General features: G+C 42.3%; 2 protein-coding genes across 2 annotated transcripts in view; one reads left to right on the forward strand and one right to left on the reverse strand.

Moving 5' to 3' along the window:
* Nucleotides 1-7,119, reverse strand: part of TIMM21 (translocase of inner mitochondrial membrane 21) — a 9,418-nt gene extending 2,299 nt beyond the window's left edge. Inside the window, exons 1-5 of the mRNA XM_003788399.3 lie at nt 6,551-7,119; nt 2,850-2,912; nt 2,654-2,751; nt 247-320; nt 56-161 (exon numbers count right to left, since the gene is read on the reverse strand). Coding sequence (XP_003788447.2) covers nt 56-161; nt 247-320; nt 2,654-2,751; nt 2,850-2,912; nt 6,551-6,857 — 648 coding nt within the window. The 5' untranslated portion in view covers nt 6,858-7,119. The remainder of the gene's footprint in view (nt 1-55; nt 162-246; nt 321-2,653; nt 2,752-2,849; nt 2,913-6,550) is intronic.
* A 678-nt stretch (nt 7,120-7,797) lies between these two features.
* FBXO15 (F-box protein 15) overlaps nt 7,798-19,981 on the forward strand; it is a 45,940-nt gene continuing 33,756 nt past the window's right edge. Inside the window, exons 1-2 of the mRNA XM_023512361.1 lie at nt 7,798-7,934; nt 19,592-19,696. Coding sequence (XP_023368129.1) covers nt 7,798-7,934; nt 19,592-19,696 — 242 coding nt within the window. The remainder of the gene's footprint in view (nt 7,935-19,591; nt 19,697-19,981) is intronic.

Genomic DNA, 19,981 nt, shown 5'->3' on the forward strand with positions numbered 1-19,981 from the left:
ACTTCCACGTGCACTGTCCCCAGCTCCCCCGGCCCCCCACACCCTAATGTCCTACCTCCTTCACTTCCACGTGCACCGTCCCCAGCTTCCCTGGCTCAGAGCCCTCGATGTAGAACTTCACACGTTTGTGTTTCAGCCCATCTTTTACATAGTCGATGAAACTGTCAAGAAATGAATGAACACAAGTCTGAGTCCTTTTCATTTGAGAACGGCCTGCCCTTTCTGAGATCAAGGTTCCCACAGTACCTGACGTGCTGTCTCCGGCCTCGCCTTGTCATCTCCCCGTAGCCTTTAACAGGCTCCCCAAAGACACTAATCACCTGCACAACAAAGACAGGGCTTTACTTCCTATTATTTTTCTAAGCTTCCTAAGGAAATATTTTCTGACAATAGCATTTTTTATTTTAGGACACACACACACAAAAACCCAGTAAGCCTAACACCCTTCCCCCAAATGAAGATTCCAATAATGAGAAAACTGAAGAATAAAAGATCATGCAAAAATATTCATAAATCATTTAAACAAATATTTCATTTACAGAGATTAAAACAGGTAACTTTGTGGTATAAACTTTCAGAACTTACATTGTTTTAGAACAATGTAAGTAGAAGTGTCGCTGTTCCCACTTCCCTTACAAAAAAAATAATCCCAATAAAATGCTGTGCTCAAATATTTCTCTATGATACCTTATGGTTTAAAGATAAAATGTATGAACATTTTTTTTTTCCTGCAATTTTTGGCCAGGGCCAGATTTGAACTCGCCATTTCCGGTATATGGGGCCAGCGCCCTACTCCTTGAGCCACAGGTGCCACCCAAATGTATGAACATTTTTAATGAAATTTAACTAATGGGATCTAATACTAAAAGCTGTGAGATCACAGTGACTTTTTAAGTCATGAAAATACAGAGGAAAAAACAGGCAATAATGATATTAAAAATAAATCAGGGCGGGAGGTGTTAAATAATTTCTAATGGAAAAATTCACATGAAATAGAAATGTATTTTTAAATTTCATTTAACATAGAAAACTGTGGAACTCGCTCTAAAAAGTACAGATCTAACATCAAATTAAAAAAATATGAGTCACAAAAATTTTCTTTTTTATATATTCAGAATCACATTTTCAGGGATAAATAAAAAGGAGTAACATGTAAGGTGACAGTCACTTTAGAACTGTGAGCTGAAACAAATGTCCAGATATAATTTAACAAATTAAATATATCAATATCAGGGCATTAAGATTTTCTATGAATATTTTTCAAGCAGGCACACTAAAGTTGGCAAAGAGAAAGCCCTTACAAAATGTTGACAACATTATTAAAGTTTGATTATTATCTGTGAAGCTCTTTTAGGCAGCAATTTAAGCTATGACTTTACACATCTCACTCTTGTTGTTTATTCTATGGAATTCTATTTTGTTCAAAATGTTGAATAACCTATGAAATGCTAAGTTTATTAATAACACAGTAACTTTTTAGCTCTTTCCAAAGAGGCATCCTAGGATCTCATGTCTAGTAGTCTTTTCTTGTCTGTAGTTTTTTCTTAAGGTGTAATTTGGATCTCCAGTAGCTACACTGGGAACCTTTTGTATTTCCCTGATGATTTTCAGTTCAGGGATATGATTCCCTCCTTGTCTCCTTCTCCACGGTTACCAGACTGCCTAGAATCCAATTAAGAGAAATCAGTGGATTAAAGAGAAAGATGCGAGATAGTGTTAAGCTTCTGAAGTTTCCACTTGATAAGAGAAACTGATGGTGCATTCAGAGCCAGTGAGTGTCCCTGGACAGCCACGCAGGGAATCACACCGGCAGTAATCTGCAGGTTGACACCCTTCCCTTGCCAGGGACTCTGTATTCCTTATTTCTTTGACATTACTCTTTTGGTCTGCATGAAGAATAGCCCTAGTATTTATAATGCTGTCATTATCCTTCAGTGTGCAGGAATTTGTATTTTAATGAGTAGTATTTTCAACGCTGAAAATGTGGCACTTCACAGGCCACACTGGCTGATTCTGAGTGGAGACCACAGGGTCCTCCAAAGAACCATCTGCTTCTCCCAGGGACAGTTTGAGGCAATCTGTGCTTAATTAAGAGTGTAAGATCTGGAATTAGACAAACTTGGATTCGGGTTCCAGCTCTCCCACTTACCAACTCAGTGGTGGTGGTCAAGTTCCTTACTCTCTCTAAATATCAGTTTCCCCTTCTGCAACTGGAGATAATGTAGTTTGACACAGATGGCTTTGGGGAGGCTTAGTAACGGTGACATGCTAAGAGTCTTAGAATTGGGCACTTCACTTTCGTGAAGTGTTCATGATCACCACCATGACCATAAGGCCACCAACCAGATGTTCTGAAAGATGAGAAACTTAACACGTGAGCTTGATATTTTGGTTTATTATCAGCATTTAGTATCTGCGAACAATCAGTAAGATGATGCTCACACGAAAACGTCCCTACACTGACCTCTGGGTGCTTTCAACCAAAGTGTTTCAAGAACAAAGCCCTAATCCCATCATCACACCCAACCGTGGCAGGCTGTCACATGGATTTCACAGGTTCCATCACTCAGGTGCTTGAACTCTGCCCACTTCCTCCTCCCCAGAATTTTCTCCCTATTGTCACAGTCCATAAAACTTGAACTTGAGAACTCACCTCAGGATGTGTTCTGCATTTTTCTAAGGCTTTCCCATATATCTTATTAGGACTGAAGGAAGAAAAAAGTTCTTTGAAAACAGTGTAAAGCAAACCACCTGAAATCATAGAAAAAGAAGATAAAGCAAAGCCAGAGCAACACGAAAAGGGAAGGTAAAAACCTTACAGGGGCTTTATACTTGCTGTTTTTTGCAACCTGTAACGCTGATTCCAAAAAGCACCACGATTAAATAGGTAAAATCTCTTCCAGCTTCCTTCACTGTAAAGAGAAAATATCAGTCAGTTACACGCCCCAGCTCTTACCTGGCGTGTTGCTGCTTTTGTGTTTCTTGCAGTGAAACGTGCACTGAGGAACAAGGCCAGGACTGTGCGTTCTGGAGCAGCTACTTTAACCTGTCCCTGTGCACAAAGCCCTCTCAGAGCAAGGCTCAGGAGCCCATATAGCAATCTAATCAACATTATAATTTTAGTACTGCCTTCATTTCTATTGTAGACGAGGAACTCCTTTCAGCAAGTGATCCTGAGAGTGAAAGCAACTGCTGCAGATGAGGCAGCACCAGACACAGACCTGCCATTCACAGACGAGGAACAGTGCTGGCTTTGTCAACCAAAGGGACAAGGGACCCAGTGGGCCAAAACGGAGGCCAACTCTTAATACTAATGTTCTCAAATGCCACCTCCTGCCCTGGCACTGACTGGTGCATAATATAGACACAGAACTGAATTTAGAAGAAGAGTTTGGTTCACCAGAAAGATTCACAAATCAAACAAACTTAGAAAATGAAGTACTTGTCACACTAATAAAAGATGTATATGTGTATTAAATAGAAGTTCTGAGAGCTAAAGAAATTCAATTAAGACATTTGTTATGGGACAGAGTACTAAGGAGTACAACTATGTGTATATTCACATGTGCGAGAGTCATACCATTATGATTATGACACCTTAACACTGAAATTACAACTGTGCTTTTTCACTAATGCTAAAAAGAATGAATGGATCATCTCCTGGTATTATAGTTATAGATTAATTTGTTCACCACATTTGAAACTCAGACTTCTTAAAATATAAATCTCTTACAATTTTTACAACAAAATTTAACAGACATGATTGTTGTTACTGTTTTTACCCCCTTTTTCTTTTGCATTAGCTTCTTTTATAAAATAACACATGTTTAAAAGTAGTCCTTAGGCTGGGTGCAGTGGCTCACGCCTGTAATCCTAGCACTCTGGGAGGCTGAGGTGGGTGGATTGCTTGAGCTCATCAGTTCAAGACCACCCTGAGCAAAAGTGAGACCCTGTCTCTACTAAAAATAGAAAAAAACAAAAAACAAAAAAAAAATTAAGGCAAGAGAATCACTTGAGCCCAAGAACTGGAGGTTGCTGTGAACTAGGTCTCCACGACACTCTACCCAGGGCGACAGCTTGAGACTGTCTCAAAAAAAAAAAAAAAAAAAAAAAGAATTGGTCTTTAGCACAATCCTACATTAGAAGATTAAATTAAATAATAATTCAAACTGCATCTGCCAAAATTTGTGTAATTCATAGAATTGACTTGAATAATAATTATTGCCACAAACGTAATCTTACCAAGATCCAGGAGTTGAGGTCTACATGACAACATCTCATTCCATTCTCTATTAATGTCACAACATACATTTCAATAAAGAGGGTGCCAAAAGAGTGTATATACACATTTAAGAATGGAAAAAAACTCTACATATTTGTAATATTCAAGTCAAGTTTGACTTTTGCAATTACAAGCGGTGCTTGATGTGACTTGTATTCATCCTTTCTTATTACATGTGGACGATTAACACAATGCAAAACCAGCTACCAACATAAGGGCACTTCCTGTGCTAAGAATTTAACCACTAGGCAAACACTCACAGCTGGGTTTGCTCTTGGAAATTTGGTGACAGTGGTGGTCTACATTAAGGGAGTAAAACCGACAGAACAGAGTGGCAAACTGTGGAGGAAAGGCTCCAAAGGTCAGAGGGTGAGTGTGCTGGAGGATATAAGATACTGGGAAAATAAGGAATTAAAAATCTAAGCTGTTGGAACTCTGAATTACTTTGAGCCTTAAAGGAATGTGATGTTGGGGCCTCAGTCAGATAACAGGCAACTGTAACCTTTGCTTTTCCGATTATAGAAACTTTGTTTCTCCTTACTTAAACTGTTTTGTAAAACAGTGTAAATGACTAAAGGGCCAGGGGAAGACTGTTACCCTTGACAGGACTGTAGGTTAACCTTCCTCTTACCTTTCTCACACAAAGATTTCATGCCATCACACTGTCTTAAGATGGAATGTTAAATACATTTGAGAAAATGAAAATAAGTTGTAACTAATTAGACTGTTTTCACTCATTAACCAGTCTTGTACAGATGTTATAAACTACTAAACTTAGAAAATGTTTTCTGCCTATATAAGCAAGAACTTAACTTTTAACTTTGGGACACTGATCTTATTTTCCGGAGCCTGTCTCCTGGATGGCTATCTCCAGCTTTTTGCCTGGATAACCTCTTTATAACAGGATTCTGATCCTTTCAATTATTTCCAGTTGACAATATAAAGCCTGAAAACCCACCAACTGCCAGTGTTCCAGTGTTCCCTAGAAGGGCCTGAAGAACACTTCTACCAAAGCCATGATGAAGCCATAGTTACAACATTAAAGAGCAAAATGCTCTGACAGCAATGAAAGAATCCTGAAATAGAGACCAGCTCATGGTGTTTAATCATCAGAAGCCAAAGTTTGCACAAGTGTCATAATGAATGGCAAGGCTAGAGCAGCAGCCAGGGATGTCTGACCTGCAGAGCCACCGAGATGATTATTAGAACTCGATGATACTATGGGGGAGACTGTGTGCATCTGACAAGGATAATGCTCAATAACATATTCATGAAAAAATAATGATGATAGGAGGGCCGAAGGCAGCTGCTTTAATGCAAAGTCCTGAACAATGCCTCAGTTTCTGGACCTGAACCACTTTTCAGCCCCGGAACCTATTTACTAAAGGAAAGGCCATGTTCCTCTGAGAGGCCTGAGCAGGTGTGTATAGTCACCCCGGTCCTTCATCAAAAGGACTTACAGCTATCAACAGGGATGAAGAATCTGTGCTGATGAAGATACCAGAGGATTCAGAGTCATCATGTTTCCATACCCCTCATTTGCTGCATATGAGACCAGGTAAAAGAGTCTAGCTTATAAGAGGTTCACAACTGGGTCAGGAACCTATCTGATAGTCATTTCCCTCATTTACAAGTGCGTAAATGAAAAGCATATTCTCAGTAATTGGCAATAACAACCTTTACTTTGGAGATGGGTTAAGAGCTATCATAGTGGAAAAAGTCAAATGGAAACCTCTGAAACTGCCCGATTTCTAACTTTCCCTCATAAAACTACATTCCATCTTTCCTGTTTTGTATGTTCTTTTTCTGTTACTGTAGATAACATGAGGCCAAGTGATGTTTTGGACATCTTTAATTCTGTAGTCTATATAAGCTAACTCTGTATCTGACCATAACAGCAATTACTCAACAGAAGTGTTTATTGAGTTGAACCACATATAGTTTTTTCTATTAATTATGGCTGAAAAACCTCTTTTCTAATTATTCTATCCAGTTATTCTGTTATATGCACCAGAACTAATAGAAGGTGATAAGAATTTCCTAGGCATAATGCAAATTATATCAAATTTAAGATCAACTTTCAAATCTGAATTCAGATTTGAGGAGAAAACTATAGGTCTGTATTTTCCGGTTCTAAACTGTTTAAACAGTTTCATCTTTTATGTAAATTGTTTTTCCATTTTTAGCAATGAACGTGGTGTCATTGGATATCGGTAGCTCTTGCCACATTTGTCGAAAGACTATCACAGCCTAAGTACTCCTTCTTACCTTTCTGTGACGTTGAGACAGCAGTATCCGCTCTCTGACTTCTGTGCACAGACACTTGGTTGCTACTATCCTCCTTTGTTCTCCAGGGGCTCGATCCCTGCGTCCAGAAGTTTTTCTGGGTGACTCCAAGAATACGTCCAGGACGCACCGTTTTCTTCTGCTCTTGAACCACCCATCTCAAACTGGACTCAGTCTTCAAGCAAGCCGTGTTAAGCACAAAGTGTGGCGAAAATAATCGCCTGCCCGAGGGCCTGTGCAGCTTCTCTGCGTACTGTACAGCTCGTAGAAAAGCACAAATCATGTTCATAGAAAACTGCTCCGCTTCGGGACAATGTTAACGACAACCAGCAAAGCTTCACAATCCACTACACTCCCAGCCGGACACGTTCTCAAGTCTATACATTCACATTACAAGGCATCTTAGACAAAAATGTGAGCTCCAGCACGTATATTAAGACGAAAAGTCTACTGAGAGAAGCTGATGTCTACCTTCCTTGACTCCTCTTTCTACTTGAACTAAAATGCTCCGAGTACAGTCTACACTGACTTTTGCAGGATCCCCGCCATGTCTCGGCAAAGTGCCCTGGGAAACCCCGCGGCATTCTGGGAATAGTAGTTTGACGACTTCACTTCTGACTGAATTGCAGCTGTGGCGGGAGCACAAGGGCCTACAGCTCCCACAATGCAAGGCGATCTCAGGCCTGCCAATTCCTCCGCGCGGGCTGCCTGCGCATGCGCCAACAGCCTAACGGGGACAGCAGGAAGGCGGGGCTTCCTGCGCGGGGAAATTCGGCCTTTAGCTCCACTGTGAATCAAAAACTTGAAAAAAATCAAAAGAGCAGTAAACTGCATGTTTTTATGGCCCTTCTAGAGAGGAATTCTTCCGTGTGACTATGACTTTGCCATTCCTTATGGGCAAATTATTGTTGCGTGGTTGAGTTCCCAAGAAAACCAGACAATAAAAAACTACCAAGTGGAGATGAAGGACACCTCCACAAAAGAGTTGTGTGTCTTAAACTCCAAGAGACAGACTTGCAGGCCAGCATCTTCGGCTTTCCTGGGGAAAGAAGCGGGGACCCTTGGGAAATTTCTAGAACGCTCTCGGGAGCAGCTGTTAAGGCGCCGGACAGTCTGGAGCGCACGCGCATAGCTGGCTCCGCGTCTGCGCACGCGCGAGAGCGGCTAGAAGGGGGTGTGGCGCGCACGTTTCAGCCGCGGAGCCTCGGAGCGGTCCCTGCCAGGTCTCCATGGCGACCGGACGCGGTCGGATCCTGCAGCAGCACTTGCCGGGCCTCCAGCCTCTGGGCTGGCCTCTCCGCGGCGGCGGCGCGGGGCGAGGGAGCGCGGGCCCGGCTGTGGGGCGCGCCGGGGCCTCCCGCTTCAGGTGACGGTCGTGGGACTGCGGGTCGGGTCCGTCTGGAGAGGGAAGCCCCTCGCCGCCCCCGCCGGCCCCGCTGCTCTTTCCCGAATATTTCGTTCCTCCAGCCTCGGCGCGCGGCTGTTTTTAATGTGGGAAGGATCTGGAAGAACGACCAGAAATACTTTATCTATGGAAACAGAGGCGTGGTGTAATACAAGTTGGGACACAAGTGAAGTGGTTTCCCAAGTAAATTTTTCTGTGCGTTCAATTTGTGGGCGCTGTGGGAACGCGGGGAGTCCCTGCAGCCAGCACCGGCGCCTGGCAGGGTCTGCGGGGGGCAGGGGATGCGCCGCACGTGCTGGCAGGTGCCGACCGGTGTCTTAGCTCCTCTGTAACCAGGAATCGCCTTTCGTGTTTTTTAATGGTCTTACAACTTAAGGAAGTAGAATCTAGTTAACAAAACCTTAACGGTTTTTCTCTCCCGCTCACAAAGCGTGGGCACACCACCCCTAAGCACACACCCCTGGCAGGCAGGGTGGTCTGGGCCTCCTCCTGGGCAGCATCTTCCACACCCGCAAAGTCAGGGCCAAGTTGCCTTCTGGACTACCACGTCTCGGTCTTCAGCTTCTAATCCGGTCTTCCTGCCTAAATGGCAGGAACCCGGAGTATTTTTGTTTTGGTGTCTCAGATGCTTACTCTCTTCCATTTCTCTGCTTGCAACTTAAGAGTGGTCCTCCCCTGCAGTGAGAGGCGATGTTGAGGAGATGGAAAAGGAGCGGGGAACAGGACGCTGCATCTGCTTTCCACAAGTAGTTTCAGTTTAACTCAGAGAAGTAAAAGTTCCTTATCAAATTCCTCTCATTTTATCATAGTTCTTAGCCCCCGTAATCATCGCTGCAGTTAATTTATTAGGTAGAGGGGTAATGCTAAGAATTTGCGTTCTTGAGAATTATCTTTTTGCTCATAAAAGGATAGGGAAAGTCATGCATATTTTGCCTTCTAATAAACCAAATGTGTATGTTTGAGGATTAGGAAAGGATTTGATTACTTACTAGTTCAGCCATGTAAGTTTTGATCCCCCCCCCCGCTCTGACTCTGTAGGGCTGTGTCCCATGTCCTCTCTAAGCCTGCAGTGCTCCACTTACCCTGGTGTCAGAAGCATGTTCTCTTTTTTAGGGCCATGATAATAGTCTTGATGGAATAGCCACTACACATAACACAAGCCTTGTGTCAAATAAAATGATGATAATGCCAGCAAAAATTGTATTATGTAAGAGAGAAAGTAGAAATTTGAATAGGGAATTTGAACTTTTAATCTGTTTGCAGCTATTACTAAAATGCAGAGCACTGTTACTGAGAAGCAGAATAGTTTTTATATGATGAATATTTGATTCTTTGGTAAATTGAGTGAACTTGCTGGTGGATTAATATAATTAGAATGCCTATCATTATGCCTGAAATGGGAACCTGAATTTCAACCTGTGATTTGGTCATTCACTATGGTCACTAGCTGGTCCAGGGGAGTATTTCAAAGGTGACCATAGTGCTAGTCAGCTATGAGGTACACACCACTTTTTCTGGGATGAGTTTGCAGACTTAATTCTCCAACTTCCTACATTCTTTTGATAAAGAAAAGACAGCTGCTAAGATCGAATGATTGACCCAGGTCTAAGCAGGTGGTTATTTTCAGTGTCTTACTGTGGGAAATTAGATGTTAATAAGGAACCAATGAACATGTGAGTGTGTGTAAATATCACAAACTCTAAGCAGAAAGCTTGTCAACTTGACTTAATTAAAAGTTTGTATCTTGTGTAATCCTTTGGATTTACCAGGTATTAAAAATCAGGCACAGAAATTAGATTTTTAAAATACTGGACTTATTCAAAGTTATTAGGCAAAAAGAAGCTGTCACATGACAAAGTTTTTGAGCTACATTTGTCTTACTGAATATATCAGTATGTGTCTATACTTAGCCTTGAGGACATGAAGACCTGCATGAGGACATACGTGGAACTTAATGATTTATTAACTGGCCCTTAACTATGTGCAGTTGGTTTACTTTATGGAGGAATGGAGATGGGCTTTCAGGAGGGCCTGCAGTTGTGTTGATGAGCCATACAATCTTACCTAACACACAGTACAAAGAACAGTGAGGCTATGAGGGTCTTGGAGGCTTTCTCCCTCTGTCTTGGAACCTTGAACAAGTCCTTTTAGTTGACCAGTTAGAGTCTTGGTCTTCTAACCTGTGAAATGAGATTTATTTTAATTGGGAGAAAACAAAACTGCAACAAATAGGCTTTAACTTTTTTTTTTTTGAGATGGAGTCTCATTTTGTCACCTTCGGTAGAGTGCCATGGCCTCACAGCTCATAGCAACCTCCAACTCTTGGGCTTAAGCAATTCTATTGTCTTATCCTCCTGAGTAGCTGGGACTACAGGGCGCCCGTCACAATGCCTGGCTATTTTTTGTTGCAATTCTCATTGCTGTTTTAGCTGGCTGGGGCTGGGTTTGAACCCGCCACCCTCAGTATATGGGGCTGGTGCCCTGCCCCCTGAGCCACAGGCACTGCCCATGGCTTTAACATTTTTAAAGTGTGAAAACATATTTGTAATAATATAGCATTCATGTTCCAGTTAAACAGGAGGGCAAAATAAGTTTTAAAGCACTTAACACATTACCCTGTACAGAGTATATGATTAAGGAGTATTTGTAGAATTGAACTGAATAAATAAACCCTGTGAAATGTTTTCATTACAGATAGAGGCATATCCATTTGTTACAGAATTAGGGATTCAGATTAGGAAAGCCTTTGGTACTTAAAAATCTAGTACCAAACAGGATTTACTGGCTTATGTGTAACTTGAACTATCTTTAAGTGGGAGAGTTACCCCATGATTTTTTCAGGAACTAAGATTATTTTAGTTCTATGCATACACATTTGCAAACCAGGTGACTTTAATTCATAAAAGTTTTCACAGTGGTATTTCATAGGTTCTGGACACATAGGTTAGCTTTTTCCTTAAGAACCTGTGGATGAGTTGAAGTGGTCTGTGTTCATGAAATCTCTGAGCACCCTGGGGCTGTGATTCTCAAATGGGTGGGTCCAAGCTGGCAGTGGGTGTACAGGGCATCTTTCTGGTGTGCAAAATTAACACAAAGGCTTTGGAGGAAAATGTCAAATAGCTGGTAAGTAATATAATACATTTTTATGATAAAAATTATCCAGTAGAATGCAATTATTTGCTTTAATTTTTGGATTGAGTGAGAGACTTCTAAGAAGTTTTGAGTTTGCTACAGGTTATGCTCCTAGATTTTGGAGGCCCTGCTTTCAGCTTCTTTAGAGGGTACTGTTGCTGAGAATGTCTTTGAGAACCTTCTCCAGCCTAAAGGATCGTGCTGTCAAATTGTGATTCCTAGCTTCTTGTTAATGTGCAGTTTTGAAATTAACTCCCCTGTCATTTCATATTCAGTATATGAAGAACAATTAGAAAATACAAGTTTTGTCCCTTTAATCCTCCAGTCTCCTTTTAGCAAAACTACCACCAATAAATCTTGTAATCCTGTGAATTGGCTGTATTAACTGTCAATACCTTGTTGTCTTCCCTTCCAGACCTCTTTTCTTTGTATGCATGTGTTTACTTTTTCTCTTAGAGAAGTACAAAAATGAGGTTATATAGTTTATACTGATAAAACCTGTTTCTTCAGTCAGCATCTTATTCATGCAGCAGATGTTTATTGAAAGCTGTCTGCATGCCAGGCATGTTGTGGGTGCTGCAGGCTCCCTGGTGAACACACTCAGCCAGTGCACCTGCCTGGTGGAGCCTACGTTCCAGTGACAGTAACAGGTAGTTGGATGGTGATGTGCACTGAGGAGAGAAACAGAGAACAGGGACAAAGTCTGTGTGAGTGTATGGCCTGTCTTGCAGTTTTAGATAGATGGTCAAGAGAAGATCTCAGAGGATGGCATTTGGGTAAATGCCTGAAGGAGGTGAGGGAGCAAGGCCTGGAGGTACCAGGAAGATAGCATGGACCTATTTCTATTTCAGATGCTTAAAAATGTATAGTTTAATTGACTGAACATTGTTAGCTCGTCCCGATACTGTTTCTGGTATTTTATCCCAGTGCAGACAACTTTGAGATGGACTTTCTGGAGTGAACTACCTGGGCACATTTTTTTTGCCTTAGGATATGTTTCAAGGAAGTGGAATTCTTGGCTTCTGTGAATATGTTCCTTGTAGGGGTCTTACTTCAGATTACCAGGTTTGGCCTTTCATAAACTTTATACCACTTTATCTTATCCTATATCCGACAGCAAATGAAATGCCAGTTTCTTTGTAACATAGCCAGCACAAGTACTTATCATTTATTTGATCTTTGTTAATTTGCTAGATTAAAGTTGATACATCGTATTCATTTACTTTGCTTCTCTTGGAAAGGCTACAGTGATAGTTTTTATTTTTCTGGCATCTTTAATTGAGGAAATACGTAATGACAAAAAGCTGTCACCAGCTTAGTAATGCTTTTAAATATATGTATAACTATGTTGATTAACATAGTTAAAATAGATTTAAAAATATACAGTAAGACATTACTCAGTCTTGATATAATACGTAGTGCGTGTATGGACTCATAAACTTCACACGACAAACCTCTCACACTCCCATTGGACTGGGCATCATCAGTTGGAAACTCATGAGGGAAATTATTATTTGATGGAGGAATAATAGAAATTCCTTTTACTTAAGTATTATAGACCGTTGTCAATTGAAAATATTTTATCTTTTTTTTATTAATTCATAGCCGTGTACATTAATGCAATCATGGAGTGCATACAATTGAAATATTTTTATCAAACTGGTTAACATAGCCTTCATGGCATTTTCTTAGTTATTGTGTTAAGACATTTATGTTCTACGCTTAGTAAATTTCACATGTACCCTTGTAAGATGCAGGGTAGGTGTGATCCCACCAATTACCCTCCATCCATCCTCCCTCTCCCCTTTCCCCTTCTTCTTGGGCTATAATTGGATTATAGCTTTCATATGAAAGCTATGAATTGGTTTCATAGTATCCAGTAGTACATTGGATACTTTTATTCCATGAAAATATTTTATCTTTGAAAATGTAATGCAGGCCAGTATAGACTTGATAAGAATAATTAATCATTTAAAAATAAATAATGCTTTTAAATAATTTTAGAGTGTGTTCTTCATAAACTGTGTTTACTAATGTCCTCCCATCTCCACCTCAAATTTATGTCTATCCAGAACCTTAGGATGTGACTTTATTTGGATACAGGGTCTTTGCAGAAGTAATTAAGACAGGGTCATCCTGGATGAGGGTGGATCCTCAAGCCAATATGAATGATGTCCTCCTTATAAGAAGAGTCGAGGAGACAGACACACTTGGAGGGAGTGGGGGAGGCGCAGACAGGGTTCACGCCGCCACACGGGGACTGCTGGAAAAGCACTTTCTTAGTTTGTACCTCTTTATCTTATCCTCTATCTAGCAGAGAAAAAAATGCCAGTTCCAGCAGAAGCAAGGAAGGATTCTTCTCTGGAGCCTTCAGAAGGGAGCTTGGCTGACACCTTTGAGTTTGGTCTTCTGGCTTCTGGGGCACAAAATAATCCATCTCTGTTGTTCTAAGCCCCCGGTTTGTGGTGCTTTCTAAGGCAGCTTTAGCAGACTGACACTAAGTACAATCAGGAAATTGTGCTTTACTTCTGATGCTGTGTTTGGCCAGGCCAATGGAGTTGAAGTTTTCTCTCGTGGAAATTTTTGTTTAAACATTTCAACAGAAGTATTATGCAAATGTATAACACAGGCAGAATTCTCTGATTAAAGGGGAGGGAACATTGCAGCATCTCTTCCTGCTTTCTGTCCCTCTCCCTCCTGCTCTGTAGATTGAAAACCACTGTGTGGCCTAACTTGAAAACATTGGCTGGAAAGTCAGATAAGACAAATGTGCAGCGGGTCCCTGTTGCTGCAGCTGACTGGAGAGGCATGTGGCGCCGGCGCTTTTCACTGCAGTGCATTTATTGGCTCTGTACTTTACCTCCCTGGAGAAGTCCACCTCCTTCAGTCTCTCCTGGGTAGAGAGGCCAGCGGTGTGGATGCTCGTTAATATTCAAGAGGGTTGGCTACATGCCACCTTGGTGCAGGTATCTAAGGAGAAAAACCTGTCATGGAGCGGAACGTGGGCTGTGGCTGCTCAGAGCCCCCGGGACGTGTGCTTGCTGAGGGGGCAGACAAGCCCTGTGGGGTGTCTTGCTTACTGGCACCTGCAGTCTGTGGTCTCCTGGCAGCTGAGGCCTTGGGTGTGGGCCCTTCTTTCAGTGTGTGTGAGGGCTGTGCTCGGAGTCAGGGCCGTCTTCTGCTAAGATGTGCTCGGTGTGGATTTCATATTTCAGCTGCCAGAGGGTTAGTTCCCCTTCCTTCCATGGTCCTGGAACACCTCAGTTTTGTTCCTCAGTATTACCTAGTCCTTTTGAGGTATTAGTCCAAATGTATCAGGGTGGTGGGCCTGATGCAAGGAACTGAAAGTAGTTAAACTCTCAAGGGACAGAACATGTGTCTGAAGCAAAGGTGCTGGTAAACTGAGCATGGAGGTGATGGGTATCAGATCTAGGCTGCCCTATCAGTAGCTGCTGGGTGGGAGGCAGGTCCCAAACCCGTGTGTGTGTGTGTGGTGCTTGCTTCCAGATCTTCCCAGGAGAAGTGACGTATGCACTTGTGCTGTCTGGATGAGCTGAGGCCGACTCGTGGAGCTGTGGGCTTTATGCTTCCTGGGCATTTGGATCCCTTCCCAGCTGCTATTAGGCAGGGCTGGTTGTAAGGACTGAGCTTAATGGAAACTTAGGAACCTCTGAAAAGGACTCAGCATAAAATGTTATACCCTATTTCATTGAACCTAAAAAACCATTGATTGTAACATATGCTGTTATTTTATTTACTAACAAAATAAAAAGATGGACAATTGAGGCATATTTCATTGAATGTGAGATGTTAAAACATGATCAAATTTGTAGATAAGTATTTGCTACTCTGAGTCTGTGACTTGATTATCAAAACTAGACTTGAAATCCTTCATTATCCCTCCAGTGTCAGCAGAATTGTAGATTATGTTGATAGTTCTAATTCAGTTTTAAAAAAGAATCTCTTGACACTATCTTAGGTTTCTGTTGCATTATCAAAATCGGCTGATCAATACTATGGACATTTAACTTTATCAATTTTGCTTCCATTAAATGAATTTTATAGCACCTCTTCAACATGCCGGCAGTCTGTAATAGAGAGGTGTTAGTCACCCTTAGGTTGGAAACACCTCCGAGTAAGTCCAGTCTTCAGGGAGGTCCTCCACCCCTCCCCTTTTCCTTTTTCCCTGTCCCCATTCTCTTTTTTCTTTACAGAGCTGTTAATCCATGAGCAACCTTTGAAGTTTATAAGTTCTTTAGAATTTTGTGGAAGGGAACAGATAATTCACCTCATTTGATAATTACATAATTTGAATTTCCCACATTTATTTTCAGAAGGGGGCCAGCGGTCCAGTTTGCAGGCCGTCCTGCCCTGTGGCAGCCTCCTAGAGCTGAGCAGCGCCATGGACGCTTCAGCAGCCACTCTGCGTTCCTGGACAGGTGAGTGGCAGAAGGAGGCTGTCATCTCGGGGGGGGGGGGATGATGTAGGCATGGGGTTATTAGTTATAAGGCGGTGTATGCCATGTTGCTATTTTGGGCTGTCTGAGAATAGGATTGTGTAGGAAGAATGTACAGCGCCGGGAGTTTGATGTGAGTCATGAGCCTGTCACCACCATGCTTATAAGACGAGTTTATGAAATGAAGCTTCTGAAAGTGACAACTGAGTTGAATTTTCCTTTTATTCAGGTGTTCAAAGTTATTTACTTTATAGTTGATAAAGACCCTCAAAAAGGAGAAAGAAGATTAAAGTGTATTCTCCTACAAGCCTCAGAGTTCTTTGAATTTCTTAGCTTCCGTTTGTGGGGAACTCCATTTGCTGTGGCAAGATTCTGTACTGTGACCCTCCCCACCAACATCCATAGAAGCTTTTAAACAAGTTATTCCTTGAAACTGGGGCCTAGGTACCTATGGATTCATACTGTGGAAGCAGGTATGGAGCAGTGGCTACTTGCCCAGTGTTGTGCAGAGCCCTGGCAGCTCACGGCTATTATAGAGACACCCTCCACATGGCGGAGTTGGGCCCACGTCGTCTACACCATATGTGAAGCTGTGATTCTGACAGATTTCAATTTCTGGGCTATTAATGCTAGATTGCAGCTGGCTCAGCAACAAATACATATTTTTATGAACATATTTCAGTGTATTTTCAAAAAAGAAATTAAAAGCCAAAAATATATTGGGAACATTAGATTATGCTTAAGAGTCTGCACTCTGGGACTAGAGTCTGGCAGGAGAGAGCGCAGCACATGTTCTCCCCGTCTCTGTCCATCACCTGAGGCCTCTGCGGCAGGTGCTGAGCTGGAGCTGCAGCACCATCGGGGGCCCCTCGTGTGTGTTTTCACGAAGCTGAGATCTAGGGAGAGACAGATTGGAGATAAAGCAAACATAGTAAACCAGGATATGGGCTTACAAAGCAAACAAATCGATTCCATAATCCAAAATTATGAGGGGGCTGGCAAGGAAAGTCTTCCCTAAGGAGGTGAGGTTTGGATGTGAACTGGATGTTCCTCAGAGGGATGAGCTGAGAAGAGCATGGCAGGAGGGGGGACAGAGGAGCATGGGTGGGGCCCACAGGGCGGCTGCCAGGGTTCTATTCACAGTGTGACATCATGTCATTTGGTTTCTAAAATTCTCTTTTTCCTTATTCACATGTTATTTTCTCTGGAAGTGGTGGTGGGGGATGGAGAGACACAGGCAAATGTGGGATATCATTGGAGGCCCAAGTGACATGACTTCTTTGAACATTGGATGGAGGTGTGGGGGAACAGACGTGGGGTAGGTACCTCAAACTGCTGCTGAACAGATGTGCAGTGGAGGTGCTGCTGGTCGGGGTGGAGATGGGGGGTCGGGCAGGGGGACCATGGTGATGACTCTGGACTTGTCACAGCCAAGTTGCTGGGACATGTGCAGGGGAGGGTGCCAGAAAGGCAGTGACTGTGGTCGTCTGGTTCCCGCTGAGACTGGGCATGGCTGGCAGCCTTGTAGGTGTGAGGCCAGGAAGAGTAGAGGTGCCTGGGGGAGCAGTCCCAGAGGACCTGGGATGTGGAGAGCTGCTAAGCAGCCAGGGAAGACCTCTGACACCAAGAAATCAAGGCAGGGGGCTCTGCGTGAGCCAGAAGAGGAGAGGACTGCGGGACGCGGTGGGGGTTTCTGTGCTACCTGGAGTACTGGGCAGAGGGTGGGGGGTGTGTGTGGAAAGGAATGGGCTGGATACTTCTATTCATATGTTAGTGTTGTATTTCACACTGAAATGTAAAACAAGAAAAAGAAAGGAGGCATGGAAGTGGAGGCAGAAGGTGAAGACATTTTCTTGTTCTTTCAGAGAAGCATGGCAGGGAGAGCAGTATAGAGATTGTGTGGTAGCTGGAGAGAGAGATGGGGATAGGGAGAATCAAAGGAAGAGTATAATTTCAAGATGCGGGATTTGGGGGAGTGTTTTCTGAGGCAGGAGCAGAAATGGAAGGTGACATCCTTGAGATCCCGTGTGGGTACCTGGATCACGGCTGCTTTGTGGGAGGACAGGATGTTCTCCACTGGAAACCGGTAGGGAGGAAATTAAAATGCCAGAGTATTGCAGTAGATCCACAGTATGGAAAAGGGCCAAGGACACGCTCCTATGTGAAGTGAGAAGGGACGGGGAGCCGGTTGGCCTGTTGGTCTGAACCAGTTTCCTTTCTCTGACGTTGTGGACGTCTTTCTTGTTCCGTCTCTTGCCTTCTTCCTTCCCTTTCTTCCCTTTCAAGCCTCAGTCCCCTGTCCCTACCCCATACAATATAAAGTAATTGAAATCCAACAGTAAGTAACTCAAGAATGGTACAAACACCGAGTGTGCCAGCTTTGAGCAAACCCTATAAACCAGCAGTTCTCAACCTGTGCATCATGACCCACAGGAACTGTATTAAAGGGCCGTGGCATTAGAAAGGTTGAGAACCATTCTATAAACAGTAGATAATTGAGGACATCTTTGATTTCTATTCTTTTAACTCTAGAGCAGTGGTTCTCTCTTAACTGTATTAAAGGGCTGCGGCCTTAGGAAAGCTGAGAATCACTGCTCTAAAGTGAGGGTTTCTCCTTTTGCTAGAAGCACACAGATAAGATCCTCTTTTTATTATGTTAGTCTGGTGGACAGAAAGGTAAAAACTTGTCAAATACCTGTTTCGATTGGAATTTTTTTCTAGTTAAATAATTGTTACAGTTTCTGGTTACTTTTCTAAAGTGTTGTCTTTAAGTTTTATTTTTTAAATTATGCTGATGTCAAAAATAATAGCTGTGAACTTTTATGAAATATAATAGTTAAAGCAAAATGTAAAACTATATGCAGTGGGTGATCCAGACATTCCCATAAACATGTTGTCTTGCAGCTTTGCTGTCTCTGCCATTACAGACCTTTTCTCATTCAAAGGGTCTAATTTATTGACTCTGAATGCAAGGGATTTCATTTAGGAGATTCAGCTTGATGCTTAAGTAAAGCTTTTTGTTCACTTTAAACTCTCAGCAATCTCTGGCTAAATACCTGGGAAGCTTTGAGTGGTGGAAGCACTTAGCAGCACACATCCCACGTGTGTTTGGCATTAACTGCCTTTTTTCTGAGGATATACTTTATTCTTTCTCAAATTATCAGAATTTTAGGATGGATTACTTCTCTATGAAACATTTGGTAACCTGATTTTCATTTCATAAATGAAAATATTTAAAAATCATTAAAATCACAAGTAGAGAGTATGGGCAAGCCATTTGAGTTGGCCCGGAGGTCCTCCCACCATCCTTATCTCTAGACCCTGTGCTCCGGCCCTCAGTGCCACCTGTTCTGCTCTCTCTTCAAAGGTTCATAGGGGTCCCTCAAGGCCCATTCCTGACCTGACACTAGTCACGCTTTTTAGGCCCTTCCATTGTGTTTTGTAGACTTCTAAGATCATGGAAATAGGTGGAATATTGAGAATACATCTCTATGTCAAATTTAGGCATATAAATGAAAATGATCTTTAGAAAATTTGATGGGGCTTGGTGTCTCCTTGAGGCCCCAAAGGCTGTGATCAGAGGGTCGAGGGTATTCTGGACCAGGGTGTGTAGGAGTGATGTTGGCTGATGTTTCTTACACTCTTATTTTTTGGGGGAAGGAGACTGTGTTTTTCTTGTTAATATCTAAGAATAGGTTCTCTGCCTCCTCGCCTGCCTTTGATCTCACCAAAGAAAAGTACCTACCTTGACGAGGAGGGCAGTGAAATCCTGCCTGCTGATTCACAGCTTGTGAATGTGATTAACATGCTGAGGAAATTAGCTCCTTGTGCCCTTGGGGTCTCTTTGTTGGTTTATGTCACAAGAATTCTAATAACTAGAAAATTTCAATCAAGAGAATAATTGAAGATGACTCTTGTACAGGACAGGTCTGTTTGTGACCTCCTATTTAGAGATGATCAGCCAGTTTCCTGGGTAATTTGTTGATCAAACACTGGTCCAGTTTTCTGATTCCCCACCCTTTCTCTCAGAATGCCTTCAGAAATTTTGCTGAAGATATTTTCCTACTTGGATGCTGTGAGCCTGCTGTGTACCGGATGTGTGAACAGACGCCTTTATCATCTGGCCAATGACAAGTAAGGACAAAACCAAATTTCTCTGTTATGGTTTGATGACAGTTTGAAGGGAGTCATGAAAATAGTAAGAGCTTTTAAACCATTTTCTAAACTTTAAGAGGGTATTTTTAAATACATAGAAACACATCTAATGGTTTAAAAATCACTAATATGATATTTTCAAACATTTGCATTTGTCTTCTTAAAGGAATTTTCTTTGTATGTACCAAAAACACCACATTTGTTGCTGTAGCTGCTGGCGAATATGGCTTTACCTGTGCACTGGCAGGTGGGCTTGGCAGTCTT

Source organism: Otolemur garnettii, unplaced genomic scaffold (assembly GCF_000181295.1).
Source record: "Otolemur garnettii isolate 467f Iridium unplaced genomic scaffold, OtoGar3 scaffold00027, whole genome shotgun sequence".
In the NCBI taxonomy this organism is placed as follows: domain Eukaryota; kingdom Metazoa; phylum Chordata; class Mammalia; order Primates; family Galagidae; genus Otolemur; species Otolemur garnettii.